The sequence below is a fragment of the Podarcis erhardii genome (assembly GCF_964252035.2).
Source record: "Podarcis erhardii genome assembly, chromosome: 15".
NCBI classification, from domain to species: Eukaryota; Metazoa; Chordata; class Lepidosauria; order Squamata; family Lacertidae; genus Podarcis; species Podarcis erhardii.
Window position 1 is genome coordinate 6,851,391 of NC_138505.1, and position 26,868 is coordinate 6,878,258.

The following is a 26,868-nucleotide window of genomic DNA, read 5'->3' on the forward strand; positions in this document are numbered from 1 at the left end:
GTTTCTGGGGGACTCTACCTCTGAATTCCACTTGTTGAGAAGAATGCAGTGGGGGGGGGGAGAGCCCACTGCCTTCTTGCCCCCTGTAGAGTGATCCAGCTGAACTATTCTGATAGTCTTACGGCCTAAATCTATTTGAAAGAACAAATCCTCCCAGCTGCCAGTGTTTACCTTCTGAGATGCACGCCACAAGATAAAAATTGAGCAAGGATATCATATGTATTTAGATTTTGCCTTTTGGGTCACGTTGGACTTCTGGTGCACTGTCTTTTCTGCTCCAATAGGAGGAGTGCATTGATTAGAAGGGGAATCTATGCACTGCCATCTGACAATGATCCTTAGAAAGTGTCAGGAATGAGCCAACTCCTAGCGAAGGTTTGCAGCCGACTGCAGAAAGCAGCCTGGAACAGAGAGGCTTAGATGTTAGTCAGGAAGGGGAAAGCCGACAGCTGCAGACTTCAGCTCTGACTGACCTTGATGGGCAGGCTGCTAAGGCAGTAGCTGAGAGCAGGCTAGAACACAGCCAAAGCTCACAGGAAGCACAAAAAGGCACGGACAAACTCAGAGACAGCCTCTGAGAACAGGAAGAGGTTGGAGCTGATCCATTAAGTCTGAAGAGTCAGTGGATGGGAGGGCTGCTAGATAGGAAGCAAAAGAAGAAACACAAGGGTCGTAAGTTCAATATCTTCCGTAGACTCCAGAAATAGTTTTCAGAAGGGTCATCTTGAGTAATAATGCAAGAGGCTTTGTTGGAGCCGTCCTGAGCTATCTGTTTGTTTTTGCAATAAATCCTCCTTTTTAATTACCTATGCTTACTGCGTTATCGAGCTGGGAACCTGGACTCCTGACAGAAAGAGGCCTTCTATCCACTGTTGTCTCTTTCCTGACAATGTTCCTATCCTCTCTTTCTCCAGTAGTAGTATAATGCTGATGATTGTCCCACTTTTACTCCAAGGAGCTCAAGGAAGTGTGTATGACTCTCTTTATTTCAACTTTATGTTCATAACAACCCCATGAGATAGCTTAGGCTGAGATACTGGCTGATTCAGGGTCACTCAGAGAACTTCATAACTGGGTGGAGATTGGAACTCTGCTCTCCGAGCTAATAGTCCAATACTCTAACCACTGCACCACCACTGTCTCTCATGGTATGTCCTTCCATTGACTTGAATACATTGGGAAATATTTACACTTACACATCAGCATTTCAACCACTTCAAAGCAACTTCAGTGGTATTACTGATAAGCTGATGAAAGTTGCAGCTACGGTCCCACTTACCTGGGAGTATCCCGCATTTAATTGAATGGGACTTAGCTCTGGCTAGGCATGTGGAATACTGCATTCATGTGCTACGTAATTAAGTCCCACAAAATGTAGTGACAATATATATCAGATGGCTTTTTAAAAAAACAGGATTAGAGAAATTCTATTACTTAACTGAGGATGATTTGGCTAATTGAGGGCGCACCTAATCGGGTCATTGGTTCAATGTGGTTATCAGGGGAGAAGCACAGCGTAGGCTGATAGGCACCTTGAGGCAGCCTAGTAGTGATGGAAGGTTTATCTCTGAACTATCATTTCATGGGTAACCAACCAGATGTGGTTAGGACTCCACCTCCCATCAGAACCATCCAGTATGGACAATGGTCAGGAATGATGGCACCTGTGGCTCAGCAACATCTAGAGGCACACGGGTTAGCCACCCCCAGTTTGCAGAGACTTGGGTTAGGACGCTTCCCTGGGTTCTGAGGACTCCATTGACACAAAGAAGTATGAGGGCAGCTAACTGTGTATTCTGATGCAGATCCCTGAACACAATACAGCCATGTGTCCTGAGCCCATACCCTCCAACATTGCTCCGATGAAATGCGAACCTCCTATTCCACACCTTTGTTCATTATTTCTAAAATTTGTATACCGCCCTTCATCCATAGATCTCAGGGTGGTTCACAGCATAAAAATGTAATTTAAAAACTCAAAAAACATACTAAAAACAAGAACAAAAAAATAACAACACAAACCAAGCTATAGTCAACTGGGAGGAAGTCCAATTAAACTTACTCAGTATATGAATATAGGATTATGCTATAAAATATTGTAAAATGGGGCATATTGAGCAATGCAGCAGGAAGGTGTGGCCACAATCTCTCTCACCATATAATGCGCCACTTTGCATGTGTGTAACCTTAATGAGTGTTTGTGAAGCTTCATGGGATTCCTTTGTTCTAAAGAATAAGAAATTGAAACCTCTCCCAGATGGGGTCATTATCTCCTGATGAAGGTGGTAGGCAAGCGAAGCCCAAGGCAAGCGAAGGGGAAGCCACCAGTTCAAGGCTGACATATGGAATTCCCTGTTCCCCCAAAATTCCGCTGGATAAAACCAAAGGCCTACTGCCCACACACCTGCAAAGCAGACTCATGAGTCCCAAGCATTGGGGAAATGGTTTTATTTATTGATATATAATTGGAGGAACTGCTAACCAACTTTACCCCATTTTAAAAAGTACAGGCAGGTGAGGATTCATGCCTAGATGCCTGGGCAAGTGGTGGCTCCCCAGTAAAAGACGGGGAAGAGATTATGTCCTTCCAGCTAGGTGAACTTTGGGTAAGAAGCCAACACGAGCTGCCTTCTCAGGCCCATTGGTCCATCCAATGTGTATTCCCAACACTGTCCAACAGCTGCTCTCCAGGTTTCAGAATAGAGACATCCTTAGCCCTATCTGGAGATACCCTACAGGTGATTCGACCTGGCTTGGAGCCTTCTGCTGGCCAAGCATGTGTTCTACCCCATGGAAAACACTCCTTCTTCTAGAAATACAGTACGATTCCATCCCCCAGGGTTCTGGGTGAAGGGTTGACTTAAAGAGAAACTTAGGGAGTTGCCTTATACAAAGTCAGATTATTGGTTCATCTAGCTTGGTCTGTATTGGCCAACAGCAACTCACCAGGGTTTCAGATTGGATACATTCCCAACCAGACCTGGAGACGCCAGGGACCTTCTGCATGCAAGTCAGATGCTTTAAAACTGGACCCATGCAGGCTTTGAAACTGTGTAATCAAAGCTGACATTTTTTTACAGCTTTAACTTCATAAAAACTTCATAAAAACAACAACACAGCTCTGGGCTTTAGTTCCCCCTTTAAACAAACAAACAAGCAGAAATCCTCAGGAGGTTTTATGTGTCTTATGACACTGACACACAGACATGTTCTACAAGAGAGTCATGGTATGAAACTACTTCTCCAGGTAGCTTGCACTGGGGTGGGAGCAGGGGAGGAACCAACTCAAACAAAGAAACTGGGATTTTTAATAAGCATAATTACAGCAGTTAGAAGTAATTGCAAAGGCAGCTGAGCTTCTCTGAGCAGTTTTTTTTTTTTTTCAGATGAGACAATGCAGGTGAACTCCTCTGAAACACACTAATTTTGTGCTTTCAATAGAAGCTTAGCAACTGCGACTTGGGAACACCCATACTTGATGCACTAAGTCCAGTGGAAATGGATAAAGTTGCATGGAATCGCTAAGAGATTCTATCTGAAATTTCTCCAACTGCCCTCAAAATAATCCAGACTGGATTATTGCAATGTGCTCTGTGTGGGACTAGTTACAGATAGGTAGCTGTGTTGGTCTGCCATAGTCAAAACAAAAAATTCCTTCCAGTAGCACCTTAAAGATCAACTAAGTTAGTTCTAGGTATGAGCTTTCGTGTGCATGCAGTAACAGGTTGGTATCTGAAGAAGTGTGCATGCACACAAAAGCTCATACCTAGAACTAACTTAGTTGGTCTTTAAGGTGCTACTGGAAGGAATTTTTTGTTTTGACTGTGTGGGACTGTCCTTGAAGACAACTCAGGAACTTCAACTGATCCAAAACACAGCAGTTCCTTGAATCGTCTTCTGCTTTTGATAAACTCTTTAAGAGGAAAGGTGATTCTTTGGTGTCAATCTGGTGCAGACGTTATTGTTGTTGTTGTTTAATCGTTTAGTCGTGTCCGACTCTTCGTGACCCCATGGATCAGAACACGCCAGGCACTCCTGTCTTCCACTACCTCTCACAGTTTGGTCAAACTCATGCTGGTAGCTTCGATAACACTGTCCAACCATCTCATCCTCTGTCATCACCTTCTCCTTGTGCAACCATCAGAACTAATTCAAGACATTAACCATCTAACACAATGCTACCATAGGTAAAGGCAGCAACACATAAAAGTATAGATCAGATGTGGGGAACATTTTGATTCTCCAGATGTTGCTGAACTAGAACTCCCACCATCTCTGGCCATTGGGCATGCTTGCTGATTGGAGTTGGGAGACCAACCAAAACTGGAGGGCCACAGGTTTTCCAGAACTGGTATACACCAGCAACCATATTTGGATATGAATTTCTTGGGGAAACAAGGTATTTAAGACCTATTCAAAAATAATTGGAGAGGGACACACACATATCTTTCATTGGAGAGAGTTCCATAGGGATGGGGCCACCACTGAAAAGGTTATGTCTCTTGTGCCTACCATGGATTGGATGGATTCTAGTGATTAGCCTATAAGAAAGATCCCTGTGGGCCCACACAAATTCATATAGACATAGGTGGCCCTTTAAATAATCCCACCACAAGCTGTTTATGGCAAGGATGGGGAAGCTGTGGCCCTCCAGATGTTGCTGGACTTCAGTCCCCACCAACCCTGATGATTGGGCATTCTGGATGGGACTGATGGGAGTTAGAGTCTTAGAGTCTAAGAAAAACATCTAGTGGGACCAGATTATCCACTCCTGATCTAAATAGCTTCCCTTTCCCATTGGAGAGGGGGAAGACTGCTGCATTTACTCATCAGTAAGAGACGTTCCTCCTTATGAGCTAGCTGTTGTATATTTTAAATGCCATCCATCCACTTGCATTTTCCAACATCTGGAGAACTCAGGTGCCCCAGGTCTGCGCTAGATGGAGCAATAGTCTGACTCCATATTGAGAAATATCACGTAGTCATGGAATCTTTGATGCCATTGTCCTAAATCCAAAATGCTGCCCCCTTTTTATTTGGAGTCTCCATGCCAGCATTGCAAGGTAAACACCTAGCAATGAACTGTGGTTGAAGCTGCTCATTCATCGGTGACCCAAGGCTGTCAGAAGGGCCATGCTTTGAAATCCCTGTAATTACCCAGGCTTCTTTGTTTACAATGCCAGATCACAATCTCGGTGTAATAGAAGGGACAACACCCTGCTTGCTCCTTTCATGTGGCTTGTCATGGGTCAGGAGGAAACAAAATTAATTACTTCTAGCCTGATTCTTCAGAAAAGGTCCTTCTTGCTGCTTCTGGGTGCTTCTGCCGTGCATGGGAGAATCTAGGTTGTATCCAAGTTCCATCCTGCACAGAGTAGGCCAGGCATGGCCAGTCTTGGCCCTCCAGCTGTTTTAGGACTAAAGTTCCCATCATCCCTGAGCACTGGTGCTGTTAGCTAGGGATGATGGGAGTTGTAGTCCCAAAACAGCTGGAGGGCCAAGTTTGGCCATGCCTGGAGTAGACCCATTGAAATTCAAGTCCATCCTTTCCCATGGGTCTACTCTATAATGTTGTATACACTATAATGTTGCATACAGCACTCTGTCCATTTCAGTTTCTTTTTTTCTAGTTTTCAGTACAATTCACTAATTTCTTAATCATCTATCTATAATCTTTGCCATCCTCAGAATAGCACCCTTAATGTTAATGGGCATGACTTAGCTTATGGCAATCAGTCTTAAGCATTTTGCTGATCATTTCTTCTAAAGAGGTGTCAGTCACCTACCACCACCCCTTGAAGTGTTTAAAGCTAAACCCCTAGCTTAGTTATTATATGGGGCTCAGATTTGGCCAGACACTCACTTTGGATCTACAGAAGCTGTTCAATCTAAATTCCTAAGGCAATTTTTTTCCTGTTCCATCCTGTGTTCCAAATTCTTCATTGCACTTAGACGCTAATTCCCCTCTGCTGAATTACAGATTTGGCACAGGAACCCACTGGTCTACTACCCTTAGTATCGCAAGATTGTCAAGAGAGTGCTCAGACTAAAATTGCCAACCAAATTTGTGGAAGTGTGAATTTCTAATTATAGGTTTTTTTTAGCTCAGATATTCATTTGGGAAGTACACATTAGGCGGGCACACATTGAAATGTGAATTGAAGCAAATCCCACTCATCCCCATTTTGAGACTGGGGAAAAAATAAGAACCTGCTGGTTTAGGTCAATGGTCCATCTAGTCTCACACTCTTTTCACAGTTGCCAACCAGATGTCAGTGGAAAGCCCTGACTACAACAGCAACTCTCCTCACCTGTGAGCCCCAGAAACTGGTACTCAGAAGGAAACTATTTCTGACTATGAAGGTGGAGCATGGCCTTGTCCTCCTTTATTATTATTCTTTCTACTGCTCTTTTAAAGCCATTCAAAATGGTGGCCAGTGTTGTCTCTTGTGGGAAAGAATTCCATACTTCAACTGTGCCCTGCATTAACTTTTTTTATTGATTCATAAACAAGTCAATGGCATTTCTTAATCTCATCCCCACACATGATTGAAAGGATCCAGGAGAAGACAAGCAATCTTATGCGATGCAAAGCTTTATTGGAAACAAGGGTGTGGAATGTAGAATGTAGCTGCTCGTAACATTACTGACAGGGTGTGGATAAAAAGAATGCAGGAAAATGACATACAGATAACAAAGTTTGGCTCACCAAGGTGTGATTTGCAAAGCAATTTGTAAGGTTATGCGACTGGGAACTTTGAGAAACAAAAAAACTTAATTTTCAAAGGTTCCAGACATCAAAACTTTGGGTTCACTCCAACTTGAATTGTAGGTGTGCGTGTGTGTTTCGGAGGCGATGAGCATTTCTCAGAAGAAACAATATGTACTAAGCTCAGCAATGCTTTCAAATATCTTGAGTCTTCTTGGTCTTCCTGGAGATTTTTTCTTCTTCTGGATTTAGCATGGCCCACAACCAATAGAGCTGCCACTGTCATGCCTCCAGTGACTGGATGGGTATGATGATCATGAGCCGTAGTAACATGGGTCACTGGAAGCAGATCGGCAGCTGTAACGGCGCCGGTAGGCATAGTGTGGCTGGTGGCAGCTGGGAGCATAGCACGGGTCGCAGGAACTTTCGCCATAACCGCAGCGGTACCCATAACCATGTGGTTCGTGGCAGCTTCCGCCATAACCACAGACACTGCTGTATTTACGTGGCTTGTAGCAGCTGCTGCTGCCTTGGCCGGAGAGGTAACCACAACCTTGTGGCTTGTAGCAGCTTCCGCCATAACATGGGTCGCAGCAGCTTCCGCCATAGCCAGAGCTGTAACCGTAGCCATGTGACCCAGAGCAGCTTTTGCTGTAACTGTAGAGGGGACTATGGACACACGGTTCATAGCAGCTTCCGCTATAACCGCAGAGGGATTTATAGCCACGTGGTCCATAGCAGGATTTTCCAGAGATGTAACCATAACCTTGTGGCCTGTAGCAGCTTCCTCCATAACTAGATTGGCAGCTGTAGCCACTTGGGTTATAGCAGCTTCCGCCATAGCCAGAGACATAACCATAACCTTGTGGCCTGTAGCAGCTTCCTCCATAACTGGATTGGCAGCTGTAGCCACAAGGGTTATTGCAGCTTCCGCCATAGCCAGAGACATAACCATAACCTTGTGGCCTGTAGCAGCTTCCTCCATAACTAGATTGCCCGCTGTAGCCACAAGGGTTATTGCAGCTTCCGCCATAGCCAGAGACATAACCATAACCTTGTGGCCTGTAGCAGCTTCCTCCATAACTAGATTGGCAGCTGTAGCCACTTGGGTTATAGCAGCTTCCGCCATAGCCAGAGACATAACCATAACCTTGTGGCCTGTAGCAGCTTCCTCCATAACTAGATTGCCCGCTGTAGCCACAAGGGTTATTGCAGCTTCCGCCATAGCCAGAGACATAACCATAACCTTGTGGTCTGTAGCAGCTGCTGCCACCGTGATAGGGTCTGTAGCAGCTCGTATGAGAGATGCTAGGGCCTGAGCTACTGATGCTTTGTGGTGTGTGGATCATTTGAAGGCCACCAGGTGGGTAGTTGCTTAGAAGACTGATGCCAATCATCTTTCTTGGAAAGAGGCACACCTGAAACCCAAAAAAAGCAGAACAAATCATTGGTGGGACTTATCTAGTTCAGGGGAGGACCAGCAACAAGTCGTTGTGCTCCTCTTTGCCGCCTGATTAATTTCCTTTTTTTACTTCTAACTCCCTCCACCTCCTTCTCCTAAAGAACTTCCTATTTTTCAGAACTGGCAGCAACTACTGGCGCAGCCAGACAGAGATATAGCATGGTGGGGGGCACTGGGGTAGTTGCCCCAGGTGCAAAATTCTTAGGGGTGCAAAATTTCGACACCCGGTACTGCCTCAATACAGCTGTGTGCTTCAGTCGCTGAGCTCAGCTGAAAACGGCTTCTTCCATGTGAACCAGAAAGTGACCTCTCCAGACAACATAATGACTTCTCTATTCTTATCTCCACGGCTGTGATCTCCTGGGTGACACGGATGTCATTAGGCAGTTGAATGCGCATGCATACTGTGTCCATTTCCCTTCCTCAATTCCACATGGTCCCAGGCACTGGCAACCCATGCCATGCTACTGCAGCCAGGCAGCCTCTGAGGGCCCGCACACTAGTGGGGGCCAGAGAGCATTGGCAAGAGTCCCCTTGGAGTCACCACCACTCCTCCTTCTTTCACACACAGATAAAAATCTATGCTCTTGTTCACCCTTTGAGTGGCTGCCTTGAAATTAATGTACCCATTAGGGCGGTTCATAAAAAACTTTTTCTTTAAAAAAAATAATGCCTGCTCCAAAGGTCTTATTTTACTACACTAGGGATTATATAGCGATATCTGAAATTTCATGCATATCACTTAATATATTGACCCTCCTCCATGAAAATAGCTGTTTACTTGGCCATTTTCCTATGTTGTGAAAGCCGAACTTTCAATTCAGTGGAGCAGGGTCAATATATTAACTGATATGCATGAAATTTCAGATACAGCTATATAATCCCTAGTCTAGTAAGATAAGAACTTTGGAGCAGGCATTTTTTTTTAAAAAAAGTTTTTATTAACTGCCCTATTACCCATAAAAATCAGGCCCATTAATTTCAATGGGTTTACACTAAATAGGATGAACACTGAATACAACTCTACATAGTATTATAGGTGGGGCTTTTGGGGGGGGTCAGTCTGGATGATATCCATGGGCCCCTTCCAGTCCTTTGATTATGTGTTTGTGAATTTAGCATCTATGAGTGGAAACCTGGTGAACCAGTCAGCCCAGTTCTTGGCCTTGGCTGGCCTCGTCAGCATCTCTAAGAGTTAGCTAAGAAGAGATTGGGGACAACTGAACATGCTTCCAGGATGGGGTAGGCATTTCCCATCTGACCTGACTGGATGCTGTATCATCCTAGGAAGGAGAACAATAGGCCAGGGGACCTAGTTTTGGTGTGTGATGCTGGAAACTGGAGACACAGAAGCTTGCCTTGCTCTGTGCTGAATCCAAAGCTGTGGGAAGTCCCTGGGAACCTATTGTGGAGGCAAGATCTGTGGCGGGCTAATGCTGTGAGCCCCTCTATCCTACGTTCAGGTTGTATATGTGTAAATAAAACCCTATACCCCAAAGGCACCACAGTCTCCGCTGACCTTCGTTCCAAGGAAACTGAACTCTGGGTAAGTGCTGGAACCAATGGACTCTCTCGCAGCTCTGAGATGAGGACGCATGCAACAGTATTTATAAATGTGTACGTAGGCCACAATATTTTGGGGGAGATGCATATACCGCACAAGGAACCTTGCATATCATAGCATACAATCGCAATACAATTCAAACTAAAATGAGGCGATTGAAGTAGCAGCTGCAGATAGTTGTTTTAAAACATGGGGTCAGTTAAAAACAAGTAAGACAGTATAGTTTCGAGCAGCTAAAAACCTGTACCTTGTTAATCAGCTCTCCAGCTCAGAGAATGAAGATCTACATTAGAGGGGAAAGTGGCCAAGATAAGCATTTTAAAAATAAACAAATAAATAAAAGTGCTTAAAGATTTGCTGTCGGTGAAGTTTAGCTGACCAGCACTTTCACTTTTGAGAGGACTCTCTACACCAGTGTTTTTCAACCTTTTTTGGGCAAAGGCACACTTGTTTCATGAAAAAAATCACGAGGCACCCCACCATTAGAAAATGTTTTAAAAAATTAACTCTGTGCCTATATATAAAGTAATTCTCTTGAATAGGAATCAAATAAACACAAAGAAAGTATTTTATAATTACTTTATTATGAAATAGTAAGTAAACAGAAATATGAAAAATTATGAAATACTTTATTTTTAAATCTTTTGAATTTTTCAATTTTTCCCACGGCACACCAGGCAACATCTTGTGGCACACTAGTGTGCCGCGGAACAGTGGTTCAAAAACACTGCTCTACACTTCACTTTGCTTCATTCCCTTGTGATTCTCCATGAGACATTTTACCTTCCAAAGCCTTCAGCCTTGGAGGGAAGGATGAATCCACAAGATAGGCAGCCAATGGATTAACAGACTTGCTACTAAATTGCCTAGAACCTTCTACATGAGCACTTGCGGCTACTTTGCACTTAATCCTCTCATTAGTACATCTATTCTGGTTGGCAACCAGAATGTAAGGATGCATTGCTTCCATTTCTGCTCTGTGTTCCATGGAATCATAGAATCGTAGAATTGGAAGAGACCCCAAGGATCATGTGGTTCAACCTACAATGCAGGAATGTCAACTAGATCATACAAGACAGATGGCCATCCAACCTCTGCTTTAAAACCTCCAAGGAGGGAGAGTCCACAACCTCTTGTGGGAGTATGTTCTACTGTTGAACAACTCTTACTGTTTAGCCAGACACTCCTGTCTTCTAACTTGAATCCATTGGTTTAGTTCCTAGCCTCTGGAGCAGGAAACAACAAACTTACTCATCTTCCATGTGACAGCTGTTTAGATATTTGGCAATGGCTAGCCTATCTCCTTTCAGTCTCCTCTTTACTAGACTAAACATAACCAGTACCCTCAACCATTCCTCGTTGGGCTTGATTTCCAGACCCTTGATCATCTTCGAATCCTGCGACGGGGTGAGCTCCCATTGCTCGGTCCCTGCTCCTGCCAACCTAGCAGTTCGAAAGCACGTCAGAGTGCAAGTAGATAAATAGGTACCGCTGTGGCGGAAAGGTAAACGGCGTTTCCGTGTGCTGCTCTGGTTTGCCAGAAGCGGCTTAGTCATGCTGGCCAAATGATCCGGAAGCTGTATGCCGGCTCCCTCGACCAACAAAGCGAGATGAGCACTGCAACCACAGAGTTGGCCATGACTGGACCTAACGGTCAGGGGTCCCTTTACCTTTATCCTATCTCCTTTTAGTCTCCTCTTTACTAGACTAAACATAACCAGTTCCCTCAGCCGTTCCTCATTGGGCTTGATTTCCAGACCCTTGATAATCTTGGTTACCCTCCTCTGCACATGTTCCAGCTTGTCCATATCCTTCTTAAATTGTGGTGCCCAGAACTGGACATGATATTCCGGGCAAAGCACCATTACCATTCCTCTGCCATTTGTCTTCTGTCAAAGCCAACATTACTCATTTCACTGTCCACTGCGGTGGAATTACATGATGCACACCATTAATTACGCAAGTTACATTGTCCATACGTTATTCCACCCCCTTTATTTCAATGCAAGAGAAACACAAGGCAAGCGGGAAAGAGAAACCTAATCCATTATGAATTGCTCACGGTTTGAAAGCAGCAACAATAACGAATATCAATCCTATTCCCTGGATTAATCTCTGTTTCAGATACAGTGGTGCCTCGCAAGACGAAATTAATCCGTTCCATGAGTCTCTTCGTATAGCGTTTTTTTCGTCTTGCGAAGCAAGCCCATTGACAGCTTAGCGGATTAGCGCTATTAGCGGTTTAGCGGCTTTTAGCGGCTTATCAGCTTAGCGGATCAGCTGATAAGTGGCTTAGCTGCTTAGAAAAAGGGGGCGGAAGGGAAAAAAACCCGCAGGAACTCGCAAGACATTTTCGTCTTGCGAAGCAAGCCCATAGGGAAACTCGTTTTGCGAAGTGCCTCCAAAACGGAAAGCCCTTTCATCTAGCGGGTTTTCCGTCTTGCAAGGCGTTCATCTTGCGGGGCACCACTGTATAGGATGATAAAGCAAACGTCATCTGCTTCTAGATTCAGGTAGGTAGCCGTGTTGATCTGATGCAGTTGCTGAATTACAACTTATTACCAAACTGAAAACTATGGAGAGACCTGGTCTGAATAGAGATATTGGATTCTTGTCTCATTACATATGCTAAAGCTATTTTTGGTCATTTGCATATTATCCCTTGCTTTTTCTTGTAGGACTAATTGCAGTCGTTAACAGTCATCAACAGGTTTACCATACCCATTGAGCCTATCACCCATCTCCTACTACCCTTCTGAGAAATACTCCTCCCCACCCTCTCACTATATATAGGGGTCCGGTGACTTCTGTTTCAGAGTATCTGAAGAAGTGTACATGCACATGAAAGCTTATACCAGAACAAACTTAGCTGGTCTATATAAGGTGCTACTGGACAATTTTTATTATTTTTATTTTTATATCATCTGCTTCTATTTCTCTTTTTGTCAGAATTCTTTGACATCCCTGCAGTTTCAACAGCTTTCTAGGGTCTCCATCCAAGGTCTTTCTTGCTACCTGCTCCCTTAGAATAAAAAATAAAAAATGGAAGGCCGGAATATCTCTTGTGCAAAGCATGCCAATATGCTCTGCTACTAACTTATGACCCATCCCCAATTAACCTTGGCTCCCACCCCCAGTTAAAATATATATATATATATATATATGCACAGAAGCAGTTCACAAATTTTAAAAGCATGAATCAACTTGGGCCTACCTTGATGTCTGAAGAGATATTTCAGATGAGATCTTTTTCTGAAATACTGTTCACCCAGGAGTTCTTTTTTATAGATCTTCACACAGCCTAAGGGACCTCATCTACAAAAAGAAAATCTAATTAGATGTCAACCCAGTGTTCATACTAATCTCATATACTGGTTTAGTGCTTTTGCACCTTATTAATTTGCAGTTAACATGCTTCTCTACCCTTGTAATTTTAGACTCGCTGGAGAAGGTATTTGCACTATGTTATTAATACTTTCCCTAAATCCATGCAAACAGACAGGAGTTCTGGGAGATGTATCCCTGGCTAACATGCATTATTTGCACCAGGTATCACAAAGGAGATCAAATAAAGTAAAGAAAACAAGAGGGTAACTTTTTTGAAGGCATCTCTTCAAAAGTTTTTTTTTTTTTGGAAGGCATCTCTTCAAAAGCTCTTAGCTTGATGCTAAGGTAAGCCTCAAAGCCACAACCTGGACATTATAGTTTATAACAAGAGGGACATGGGTGGTGCTGTGGGTTAAACCACAGAGCCTAGGACTTGCCAATCAGAAGGTCGGTGGATCGAATCCCCGCGACGGGGTGAGCTCCCGTTGCTCGGTCCCAGCTCCTGCCAACCTAGCAGTTCGAAAGCATGTCAAAGTGCAAGTAGATAAATAGGTACTGCTCTGGTGGGAAGGTAAACGGCGTTTCCATGCGCTGCTCTGGTTCGCCAGATGCCGCTTAGTCATGCTGGCCACATGACTCGGAAACTGAACGCCAGCTCCCTCGGCCAGTAAAGCGAGATGAGTGCCGCAACCCCAGAGTCGGCCACGACTGGACCTAACAGTCAGGGGTCCCTTTACCTTTAGCTTTTATGGGGAGGGCATTCTATAAGATGTAATATAGGAACCTAGGAAGTTGTCTTATATCTAGTCAGAACATTGGTCCATATAGCTCAGTATTGCCTACACTGATTTGCAACAACTCTCCATAGTTTCAAAAAGGATCTTTCCCAGCCCTAGGCGGAGATGCTGGTGATTGATGAACTTGAAATCATGGTTCTGAGTTAAAAGAAAGGAGATTCCAATTCAGCATCAGGAAGGGAGTTGTGGACTTTCTTTCTGCCCTGGGTGCTTTGGTTGTGATTCCTGCATTGCCAGGCGTTGGACTAGATGACCCTTGGGATACCTCTACAACTCTACAATTTTATGATTCTACATTAGTAAATAGTTTATTCACTAGGTGGCACTCGACTCAGTTGTAGATGGGTGGAGTTGGATGTTTCTGGTGTCTTGTTTAAGAGAAGACAGTGGAGGCAGAACATAGCCATTACAAGAACCTAAGAGCCCTGCTGAATCAGCTCAATGACCCATCTAGTCCAGCATTCTGTTTTCACAATAGGGACATGGATGGCGCTGTGGTCTAAACTACTGAGCCTCTTGGGCTTGCTGATCAGAAAGTCGGCGCTTCTAATCCCCATGACAGGGTGAGCTCCCGTTGCTCTGTCCCAGCTCCTGCCAATTTAGCAGTTTGAAAGCACGCCAGTGCAAGTAGATAAATAGGTACCACTGTGGCGGGAAGGTAAACGGCATTTCCGTGCACTCTGGTTTCCATCAAGGTGTCCCGTTGCACCAGAAGCAGTTTAGTCATGCTGGCTAGATGACACAGAAAGCTGTCTGTGGACAAACACCAGATCCCTCAGCCTGAAAGCGAGATGAGTGCCGCAAACTCATAGTCACCTCTGACTGGACTTAACCGTCCAGGGGTCCTTTACCTTTACCTTTTACCTTTTCACAGTGGCCAAACAGGTGTCCCTGGGTGAAGTCCACAAGCAGGACCTGAACATAAGAGCACTCTGCTCTCCTGCAATTTCCAGGAACTGGTACAGTGGTACCTCTGGTTATGAACTTAATTCATTCCGGAGATCCATTCTTAACCTGAAGGTACCACTTTAGCTAATCAGGGCCTCCCGCTGCTGCCACGCCACTGGGACGCGATTTCTCTTCTCATCCTGAGGTAAAGTTCTTAACTCAAGGTACTACTTCCAGGTTAGTGGAGTCTGTAACCCAAAGTGTTTGTGACCCAAGGTGTCTGTAACCTGAGGTACCACTGTATTCAGAAGAACATCTGAACATAAAATGGGCCTTGTGCAGGTTGTGGTGGTTTGTGTGTGGGTGTTTTTTGTTTGTTTGTTTGTTTTTTGAAAGATCAGTAAGAAAAATGGGATGTAACAGACTTAAATTTGAGCACCAACAAAACAGAACAGAAAGGGCTATTCTGCCCATCCGTATCAATGACCAAGAGCACATTTAGTTGTGGGGATTATTGTGTTAGTTTCCCTGGTTATAATTTTAGCTCTTCTGTCCTGGTTTTGAACATCCGCACTACATTACCTGGTGCATAATGAAGCTGTGTGGCTTTCCAATCGATGTACTGTCATGTCATTCACAGCAGTGGACGTGGTGAGACACAACAGCAGGTGTCATTCTGGACATGTCACCATCCACCACCCTTTATACATAGGAACACTTCCTCATGATTCACCCATGAAAGTGGTGGGAAATAACTGCATGTCTTCAAATATCCTCAAATTCCACCCCATGGTTTTCCAGGGCAATGGGGTTGCAAACAGTTTTGTTTTGTTTTTCTGGAAGCAGTTAACACAGAAAGGAGTGCTGAACTGCTGCTACATTTCCAGAAGTGGCTTTTACACTGTGCGAATGCAAAATAATAATAATAATAATAGCAGGTAAGGACAGAGGTGCCATTTTCTCAAGATGATTGAGAGGGGCCTAAGGCAACATCCTGACATCATGTGTGTCATGTTGCAAGGAGCCAGGAGATGGAACTGAACACCCTCTGAACATTAAGGGGCCCAGACCCTCAAAAAACCACAACCATTGGGGTGGGCAACAGTGTCTCAGCCCCTAGGAGCTGGCACATATGGGTAAGGAAATGTTGGGGAAATGGAACAAAGTGTTCTCTGAATGCTGCCATACTGCTGTGGGCCAGCCACCACTTTAGATGGCTGGAGGCAACCAACAATGACCCGGAACTGGGAGAAAGAAATACACAACAGTGGTGCACGAGCATGTTTCCCCATCCCTCAGAAGAGGAGGTTGTCACACATATGGCCAGCATGAAGGTTGGAAGAGGAATCCATTTTAAGCAGATTTCCACATGGAACTTTACTCTTCCAACCCAGAATCATATAACTGTTAGAGTTAGAAGGGACCCCAACCTGTTGCAATGCAAGAACCACAGCTAAAGAATGCAGAATCGTAGAGCGATTTGACTTACTTGGGCTCTGCTTGCAGTAGACCACTTATTTTATTGAATGTCTGCCTATATCCAAATTCACTGACATTTTTCAATGCCTGTAGCACCTCGGCCTACGTAATGCTAACTTCGGGTTGTAAAAGCAGCAAACCCAGGAGTGTTTTGCCGTGTGCACATGGGCAGAAGCGGTCCCTCTGGTTGCAGAAACCTCGGGATCCGACCGGAGCTCCAGAATGGATCCCGTCCACAACCGGAGGTACCACTGTATTATTTTTAAAATGGATGACTAGTAGAATGTGACAGAATTATATGCAGAAAATCACATATATCCTCAAAGTTCAAGATGTTATCAAGATGTTAGCAGCTTGGGACCAGTTTACCTGTGAGATCCCCTCACCCAATATACCTGTCCCATTCTACCACTGTAGAACTGGCACTGTTCCAGGTTGCAAATGATATCCATTTTGCCTTTGCAAGAAATTCGTCATTTAGGGCGGCAGCATCCATTCTTCAGAACAACCTGAAAATTAGCATTAGGCAGATGCCTTCACTGCACTCTTCTTGGCATCTGTTAAAAACATTTTTGTTAAAACTAGCCTGCCTAGATATCTAGAAAGTTTACATGTGTTTTAATCTGTTTTTTGTTTGCTCTGCATTGACTTTAATTATTGTTAAAGGTTTTAAATTGCTGTTTATAACCGAGATTTATTTATTTTACTGATATTTTCAGTGTTATTCTGTTTGTAAATTGCTTTGAGTGCTTCTTCATTTGTTAAAATCAAGCTGTATAGAAACATTAAGAAATAAAAACATTGTGTCTAAAAGTCCCTATATTTCTGCTGCATAATTTTATATTAACATACAATTGTTGTATGTATTTGGTCCTTTAGAAATCACAGAGTGTATTATATATTACATAATAATATGTATAATGATGCATATATAAATTATTTCTCATATAGCGAAAGATTTTATTTTGAGTTAATGGACTGCATCATAATTGCATACACAGGGCCTATCAATGATGACATGGTGTTGGAGGTGTATGTAATAAGGAAAATGTTTATTTGAAACATATATATTTATACAATGTTGGTAAATTTGGGGGAATATTGGGATGTATAAATATTATTGTGGAGAAAGAGTTGAAAATTGTTGAAGATAACATCTTAAACTATCTAGTATATGTGGCTTGAGAATCAGTCAACACAAATGGATTCTTTGAACCTCTGCATCTGCAAAAAGATTGATGTTGATACATTGGAAGGACAAAAATATGGTCCCCTTCAATCAATGAATAGATGACATGACAACTCTTGCGATCAGCGACAACAACTCTTGTCGCAACTCTTGTGACAATGAATGGATCACTTTCAGACAAAGATTATGCATGGATAAATTTAATGATATTTGGAACGTATTTCTGAAAACTCTAGGGACCCATGAATCAATGTATACTCAAGGGAAACAATAAATTTATCCATATATATATATATATATATATATTTCTGCAACCTTAATAATAATAAAAAAGAAATAAACATATTTTGTAAAAAAAGTCCTATATTTCTGCAGCATAATTTTATATTAACATGAAATTGTTGCATGTATATATTTTATGTGTTTGCTAATTTAGGAATTCCAGAGTGTATTATATACTATAATAATATGTATAAGAATGCATTTGATAGTTGAGAACTGTTCATATAGTGGAGCCAGCAAAGAAATCCCATAAACACATCTTTCCTTTACATCAAAGTGAGATAGGCATTAGAAGAAGAAAAATATCCATGGGGATTTAAGGAAAAGTCCTAATCCAATATGACATTAATGGCAGCAATTAATGTAATGTGTTGCCTTTACTTTAAGATGATAGAAGGCTAAGGATTAAGATATTTTCTTATTTCTCCCATTTAAGTTTTATTCAGGAAATCTGGAAGATCGCCATGACGATTGTGGCCTGGTTTATGGAAGGACGAGAGATGGTTTGGGTAGAACAACCTTTTTCATAGTCTTCCATCATATAATTTGAAGCGGGTGTACAAAAGGAATGGAACCAGCTATTAGTGAAATAACACAGTTCATTGCACATGTGGAGCATCACCAGGGGCGATGCCTTCTAGACATGTGGTATTAAGAGGATCTTTTCATAACCTTCACCCACTGAAGTGGTAATTAGTTGATATTTGGCATGGTCAAAATGACAAAGTAAATGTCTGGCCCTTTCAGAAGCATAATCCAGGGATTCAATTCTGTTCTCGCTAATGAAGGTTGGCTGCCTTTTCCAGTCAATAATGGAGACACAAGATTTAATTAGAATGACGTTTCAACCTCTGCCTTAGGACTGCAGAACAACCAATCACTGGGGACTGGTTGATCAACAAATATCAGAAGCAAATGTACATGCATTTATTTCTTAAACCCCACAATCTAATGTTTCATTACAGTGGTACCTTGGTTCCCAAATGGCTTGGGTCCCAAACAAATCATATCCCGAACATCACAAATCTGGAAGTGAGTGTTCCGCTTTGCAAAAGTTTCTTGGAAGCCAAACGTCCGATTCGGCTCTCGGTATTGGTTCCAGGGCCAATCAGACAATCAGAAGCCACACCTTGGTTTGCGAATGTTTTGGAAGTCAAACTGACTTCCAGAACAGATTGAGTTGGGAAACCAAGGTTCCACTCTATTATTATTATTATTATTATTATTATTATTATTATTATTAAAAATGAGGTGATTTTTAGCCAAATAAAAATAAATGTTGTTGTTTAGTCGTTTAGTCGTGTCCGACTCTTTGTGACCCCATGGACCAGAGCACGCCAGGCACTCCTGTCTTCCACTGCCTCCTGCAGTTTGGTTGAACTCATGCTGGTAGCTTCGAGAACACTGTCCAACCATCTCCTCCTCTGTCGTCCCGTTCTCCTTGTGCCCTCCATCTTTCCCAACATCAGGGTCTTTTCCAGGGAGTCTTCTCTTCGCATGAGGTGGCCAAAGTATTGGAGCCTCAGCTTCAGGATCTGTCCTTCCAGTGAGCACTCAGGGCTGAGTTCCTTCAGAATGGAGAGGTTTGATCTTCTTGCAGTCCATGGGACTCTCAAGAGTCTCCTCCAGCACCAGAATTCAAAAGCATCAATTCTTCGGCGATCAGCCTTCTTTATGGTCCAGCTCTCACTTCCATACATCACTACTGGGAAAACCATAGCTTTAACTATACGGACCTTTGTTGGCAAAGTGATGTCTCTACTTTTTAAGATGCTGTCTAGGTTTGTCATTGCTTTTCTCCCAAAATAAATATTAGATACCCACAAACAGGGCATGGGTGGGACAGCAGTTCTCCTTCCTTCACAAGCACCAAATGTTGGTCTATTTTCATTGAAAAGGTACATGTCAATATGATCAAATCAATAAAGAAGTGGGAGGGGGTCATCAGAGAAGCTAAAGGGAATGACTACATAACCCATGAAGCACTGCAGGTGTGACCAAAATGCATACACGCAGCTACCAATTTGAAACGAGAAACTGCTAATTTCAGCAGCAATTTGTGAGGCACAAGGTCCTGATGTTCTCTCTTCTAGTTCTCTTTGAAAGTTTTCTTTTAAGTAATGGGAATGTAAATGCTCAAGTCTGGGGGGTGGGGTTGGGAAAGCTGTTTGGTCTTTGGTCCACATACATTTAGGGTAAAATTCAGATTCTAGCAAATCCTGCCAGAAGGAAAAAGGTCAATGTTCTCAAAACTGATCCCAAAGATTAGACAAAACGAAGAACATCTTCACACATAGCACATAATTAATGTGATGGACTCAAGCTTAGATGGCCTGGTTTTAAAAGGAGAATTGACACATTTATGGGGTATCGGTCTATCAATGATCATTGGCTAAATGGAGCCAGTAATTAAAGTGTTGGTCTAGGGTTCAAATCCTCCACACGGCCACAAAGCTCACTGGGTCTCCTTGAGTCGTTCACTATCTCTTATGCAACATCCACAGTTACATGGCTTCGGCCCGGTATACCTGAAGGAGTGTCTCCACCCCCATCGCTCAGCCCGGACACTGAGGTCCAGTTCCAAGGGCCTTCTGGCGGTTCCCTCACTGCGAGAAGCAAAGCTACAGGGAACCAGGCAGAGGGCCTTCTCGGTAGTAGCAGCCGCCCTGTGTAACAACCTCCTGTCAGATGTCAAGGAAATAAACAACTATCTGACTTTTAGAAGACATCTGAAGGCAGCCCTGTTTGGGGAAGCTTTTAATATTTGATGAATTATTGTATTTTAATATTTTGCTGGAAGCTACCAAGAGGGGCTAGGGAAACCCAGCCAGATGGGCGGGCTATAAATAAATTATTATTATTAGTAGTAGTAGTAAGGTGCCACTCTAAACAGCAATGGCTTAACTACATCTCCTATAATTGTTTGGGGTAAGCCATGCTTGTTTAAAGTGGTATTACAATGTTTTAAATACAGTGGTACCTCGGGTTACATACACTTCAGGTTACATATGCTTCAGGTTACAGACTCTGCTAACCCAGAAATAGTACCTTGGCTTAAGAACTTTGCTTCAGGATGAGAACAGAAATCGTGCTCCGGCGGTGCGGCAGCAGCAGGAGGTCCCATTAGCTAAAGTGGTGCTTCAGGTTAAGAACAGTTTCAGGTTAAGGACCTCCGGAAAGAATTAAGTACTTAACCCGAGGTACCACTGTATATGACATGGACTGAGTCTTCGCCTGCTTCAAAGGATTGTGGTGAGGACAAAATGGGGGAAATCGCCTAAAGGTCCTTGGAGATAAAGTGGGGTGTATATAATAATAATAAAGAATGAATGAACTTCAGTGTTTGGTGGCAGTGTATTTTTATTTAATTTTTTAATACCAGGGATTTGGGGGCTGAGGGGAACAGCAGCTGAAGGCTATTCAGTGGCGGTTGGTGTCTATTGAGACTGGTGGGGTGGAATGCATGGAAGCCAACAAATTCTGGAGCCAGAGCCAATGACAGGTGGACCCACCTGATCTGAGTGTTGTGCCCACCTTCCTCTTCTTGAGTTCTACAAGGGCAACAGTGACACTAAGGAGGATGGAGCCAGCAGGCAGACCATTCACTGGACTGATTGTAAGTAAGAAGGCAGACAGTTTGTGGGAGCTGGCTAAGGGCAAATTGAGGTTCACGGGGCAGTGGCCCCTTGCCCTGATGAACCAGCTTCCACTGTCATCCTATCCTGCTTGTGAGCTTACCTGAGATGTTTGCTTAACCTCGGTAAGGAACATGATACTCAGATAGGAGGTATTTGGTTCTGATTGGGCACTTCTCACTCTCTCTCTGTGACTTCTTAGGTTCCTCAAATGTCACCATGTACCGTATTTTTTGCACCATAACACTCACTTTTTTCCTCCTAAAAAGTAAGGGGAAATGTCTGTGTGTGTTATGGAGGGAATGCCTATGGGTGGCATGCCTACGGATTTTCCTCCTCTAAAAACTACGTGCATGTTATGGTCGGGTGCATGTTATAGAGCGAAAAATACGGTAATTAATTTTTAAATTAATTTGTATTAAATATTACAAGAATATAAAAAGAAAAAAGAAATAGAAACAATACATAAAAATACATAAAAATATTTATCTATGCATTCTTCAAAATGCAGACTGGAAAAGAAAAGAAACAAGAAAAAGAAAGAAGAGAAAAAACACTTAATAATCAACAATACCAAATTCGTATTTCAAACATTACAATATATAAATCCTAGTTAAAATATTATAAAGTTTTAGCATGTAATTAATGAGTCAAAACAGAGGTAGCTAACATATGGTATCACTCCAGATACTTTCGGGAACTCCGCTAAGCCCCTTGACCAATGGCCACTAAACAATAGGAGATGTAGTCCACCATTTTATGGAGCACCACACATAGCCTTTGGAGCTATGGGTAACTTCCATTTCAGTGAAACAAGGATCCTCACTGGAAGCCTCTCCAGTAGTAAAAAGCCCAATAGGCATGATATGTGGGTCACATATACCTTGGAGCCAGCCATCTGTTTGGCTAATGCAGCTCATAAGTCTAATATATGGACTCCTGGAACACAAATGACACTTAATTTCTTAAAATTAGAGAGACTGCAAGGGTGTGATGGTGAGCCCAGCCTAAACCAAATTATCTTTCTGAAAATAAGGGAAAATATGTGGGTGCTAATTTTGGCCTTCCGGTTTATTAACCATCCACATGTACACTCTATACACCCAAGGGAAACTCTATAAGAAAGGTCAGCATCGCTGAGAACTCTCAGAAACATCTCGATGATTTCTATCAACCGTGATCCAGGTAAGTCCACTTTTGATTTATCTTACACAGAGACACGTGAAGAACATATTTAACTAAATCAATGGACCTAAGTTTGCACCATAGTGAGATACCTTCTTGAAATCAGCTAAGAGGCAGTGGGGCCAACAGATTTTAGGGAAAGGGGAACCGTCAAGGATGAATGGAATTGTGGCGAGGAATTAAGGGAGGAAATTTGAAATTCAAAACAAGAGAATTTCAGTTGCCTGTGTTGTTGTTGTTGTTGTTGTTGCTGTTGCTGTTGTTTATTGTTGTCATTTTCCTCCTCCTCCTCATTGTGTCTGATACATTAATGAACAACAAACACAAACACCATCAGATAACAAACTCAAAGAAAGATATGGGGTAGGGAAATCACAGTGTGTTTACTCAAAGCTAATGTGACTAAATTGAGCTTTATTCTCATGTAAGTGAGTGTAGGATTGCAGCTTCAGAGCTGCATGCAATGTTGTGGCTTATCTGATGGGACGCGGGTGGCGCTGTAATCTAAACCACTGAGCCTCTTGGGCTTACCAATCAGAAGGTCGGCAGTTCAAATCCCTGCGAAGGAGTGAGCTCCCGCTGCTCTGTCCAAGCTCCTGCCAACCTAGAAGTTCGAAAGCATGCCAGTGCAAGTAAATAAATAGATACCCCTGCTGTGTTTCCTTGCACTCTGGTTTCCGTCATGGTGTCCTGTTACGCCAGAAGCAGTTTAGTCCTGCTGGTCACATGACCCAGAAAGCTGTCTGTGGACAAACGTTGGCTCCCTTGGACTAAAAGTGAGCTGAGTGCTACAACCCCATAGTCACCTTTGACTGGACTTAACCATCCAGGGGTCCTTTACATTTCCCTTTTACCTTGTGGCTTATCCACTCTTACCTATCCTCTGCTCTTTCCAGGCATGGTCCATGATTTAAAGCCCTGCATCCAGGTGCCCTTTATTTTGCTCCAGAGCATGGGTAGGCAAACTAAGGCCCGGGGGCCAGATCCAGCCCAATCGCCTTCTAAATCCGGCCCACAGATGGTCCGGGAATCAATGTGTTTTTATATGAGTAGAATGTGCCCTTTGATTTAAAATGCATCTCTGGGTTGTTTCTGGGGCATAGGAATTCGTTCACCCCCCCTTCAAAATATAGTCTGGTCCCCCACAAGGTCTGAGAGACAGTGGACTGGCCCCCTGCTGAAAAAGTTTGCTGACCCCTGCTCCAGAGCTTTTCTTGCAGAAACCCACTCTTTAAAGCTCAATTGGAGCAAACACGAATCTGTGGAAAACCTGAATGGACATTTGTTTCAATTCAGCTTTAATTGACATTTGCAGTTTTTTTGTGGGGAAAGTTTGGGGCAAACAAACAAACAAACAAAGGCATGCTGGGACATGCAGCTGTAAAGTGCAGACATTTGCCTGGAAAGAGCAGAGCAAAAACTAAGTGTGGACAAGTCCTTTGTCTCATCTAGAGTAGACCAGCAGAAATGAATAGAGATGGCTAACTGAAGTGCATCTACTGTGAGCAGAATTTAGTTGGCTATCACAGTCTGGTTCTTGTCCCTGTCCTTCCACATTGGCTCAGCTATAAACCCATGCTGTCCCCATTTGCAATAATCTCAATTAACTCCACATTTAATTAAATAGAGTAATAATTGATAGATGGCAGTTAGATGCTAGGTAGATGATAAGTAGATCTACAGAACTATCTTAGGGCTGCCAGACGTCAGGAATTTATTGGACATACCCAGGATTCATCTGCCAAAAATGATGCCCGGGCGAAATTTACGAAAATCAGTCAAAATGTCCAGGAGAGCCTGAGTGTATGGCAGCCCATTTTGGATGTATTGATTTGGCAAAAGAAAAAAGAAAAGAAAAGAAAAAAACAAAGAAAAACTTTGTGGGGGGAAATAGAGCTCAACAACTTTAGTGTCCAGATTTTCACTTTTTAAAATATGGTAGCCTTAATATCATCTATCTACAACTCTACATACCTCACTTTTGCTCTTATAGAGAAAGAAAGAAAGAAAGAAAGGAAAGAAAGAAAGAAAGAAAGAAAGAAAGAAAGAAAGAAAGAAAGAAAGAAAGAAAATAGATATATTAGATAACTAGACCTCTGTATTTATTGATCTCACTGAGCTGAGAACTGCATCAAGGCAATTGGATAAACCAAACCTTGTGGATAACTTATTTCCAAGGCATACATTAGTCTAAGAGTTGACAGAGACACTTCCTTCTCAGCCCTGAAGTAATTGGTGAACCTGCACAGCAAATGGGAGTGGGCTTGATTGCTGCTGCTCCTGTTGTTCCTCTTCTTGTTGTTGTTATTCTGGTTAATAACAACAAGAACATAAGAACTAGAAATGTGGGAGACATCTGTCCATGCTGTTTCTACAAGCAAAGGGTTTTCCTCTCATTTCGCTTTCTTTTACACCATTCCAGATCCACCTCCAAACCAAGAAGATGACTTGCTACAGACCCCAGGATTGCTGGAATCCATACAGCTCGAATTGGGGAGGCAACCGGGTGAGAAGCTACTGCCGCCCCTCGGGGAATAGTTCTGGCTGCCGCTACCCCCCTGGATATGGCTGTGGATCTGGATTCAGCTGTGGCCCTACTGGCTATAACTCCAGTTCCAGCTGTTACGCACCTCAGTACAGTTCCAGCTGCTGCCCGCCTTGTTACAGTTCCAGCTGTTGCTCACCTCGCTACAGTTCCAGCTGTTGCTCATCTCGCTACAGTTCCAGCTGTTGCTCACCTCGCTACAGTACCAGCTGCTGCTCACCTCAGTACAGTTCCAGCTGTTGCTCACCTCGCTACAGTTCTAGCTGCTGCCCACCTTGTTACAGTTCCAGCTGTTGCTCACCTCGCTACAGTTCCAGCTGCTGCTCACCTTGCTACAGTTCCAGCTGCTGCTCACCTCGGTACAGTTCCAGCTGTTGCTCACCTCGCTACAGTTCCAGCTGCTGCCCGCCTTGGTACAGTTCCAGCTGTTGCTCACCTCGCTACAGTTCCAGCTGTTGCTCACCTCGCTACAGTACCAGCTGCTGCTCACCTCAGTACAGTTCCAGATGTTGCTCACCTCGCTACAGTTCCAGCTGCTGCTCGCCTCGGTACAGTTCCAGCTGTTGCTCACCAAGCTATGGCTGCTCTTCAGGAAGCTGCTGCCACTCTGGTGGATACCGGAGATACCGCCGTAGCAACTCCTCCCCATGCTAAATTGGGACAGGATTGTCCTCAAGACAGGAAGACACAACACAAATAGGAACAAACGATCTGTAATGACTGAGAACAGCTTTCAAAGAACATGGGCTCCCAGATTATTTTCAATGAAGTCAGTTTTTGTGTGTGTCTTCAGTACTTCTGAAAGTCAAGAATTAAGTTTCTTGCACCTTTGAATGGAGGACAGGTTCTAGATCATCCTTCGCCAACATGGTGCATTCCAGATGTTTTGGACCACAACTCCCATAAGTCCTAGCCAGCTGGGACTGTTGAGGATTGTACTCCCAAACACTTGGAGGGCATCAGGTTGCTGAAGGCTATTCTAGATGTTCTTTATTATATAGCCACTGCATATAATACCGTATATACACATTTTTCTCCTTACTAGTCTTGAGCATCCCAGAGATGCCCATAAATTATTCTGCTTGTTTCTTTTTGCGGGAGGGGGAAATAAGTATTGTACCGTGGTTTTCAAACTGTGTTCTGAGGATACTTGGGGTTTGCGGGCATTTAAAAAACAGCAACACACAACATCAACCTCTGTGAGCAGAGCTAAGAGGACAGGGAATCACTGAAGAACCAATACTTTGAAATCTCATTCTAAAAAGAAAAATCATTTCCAGTTCCACACACCCCTTTTATTTCGATTCACAATTCATTCACATGTTCCTTGGCATATCCCCCCCCCCCCCGCTTTCACAAGCTGCTGTGCTAAAGGCCATCTCCACAACACACATTAGAAGCACTGCTAGACAACTTTAAGAGTCATGCCCCCACCAAGCATCCCAGGATGTATGGTTTGTGGAAGGTTCTCTCACTCTCAGAGGTACAATTCCCAGAGCAACGTAACAATCATTCACTCTTCCCAGGGGACTTTGGAGGGGAATAGGGGTCTCCCAAGAAACTCACAGCACCCTTAACAAACTACACTTCCCCCCAAAAAAATAAAAAAAAATCCTTCCAGTAGCACCTTAAAGACCAACTAAGTTAGTTCTAGGTATGAGCTTTCGTGTGCATGCACACTTCTTCAGAAGGTATCTGAAGGTATCTGAAGAAGTGTGCATGCACACGAAAACTCATACCTAGAACTAACTTAGTTGGTCTTTAAGGTGCTACTGGAAGGATTTTTTTTTATTTTGTTTTGACTAT

The 26,868-nt window shown here is 43.3% G+C and overlaps 1 protein-coding gene across 17 annotated transcripts; it reads right to left on the minus strand.

The window, feature by feature from the left end:
• Nucleotides 1-6,579: 6,579 nt before the first annotated feature.
• On the minus strand, nt 6,580-26,649 carry LOC309329938 (uncharacterized protein). 17 transcript variants are annotated; one of them, XM_081841189.1, is made up of 5 exons: nt 25,634-26,649; nt 25,337-25,390; nt 25,256-25,282; nt 12,950-13,050; nt 6,580-8,127 (listed from the first exon to the last, which is right to left on the minus strand). In XM_081841189.1, exon 5 carries the CDS (start codon nt 7,950-7,952, stop codon nt 6,798-6,800), a length of 1,155 nt encoding a protein of 384 aa, XP_081697315.1. In that variant the 5' UTR covers nt 7,953-8,127; nt 12,950-13,050; nt 25,256-25,282; nt 25,337-25,390; nt 25,634-26,649; the 3' UTR covers nt 6,580-6,797. The 17 variants fall into 17 exon arrangements, with proteins under 17 accessions (XP_081697315.1, XP_081697311.1, XP_081697310.1 ...); XM_081841185.1 differs by having other exon boundaries at nt 25,202-25,525; XM_081841184.1 differs by having other exon boundaries at nt 25,202-25,525; nt 25,580-26,649.
• Nucleotides 26,650-26,868: the final 219 nt, after the last annotated feature.

Excerpts from the sequence above, each read along its gene's own strand:
- LOC309329938 (XM_081841189.1), bottom strand. The coding sequence starts at position 7,952 with ATGGTTATGTCTCTGGCTATGGCGGAAGCTGCAATAACCCTTGTGGCT.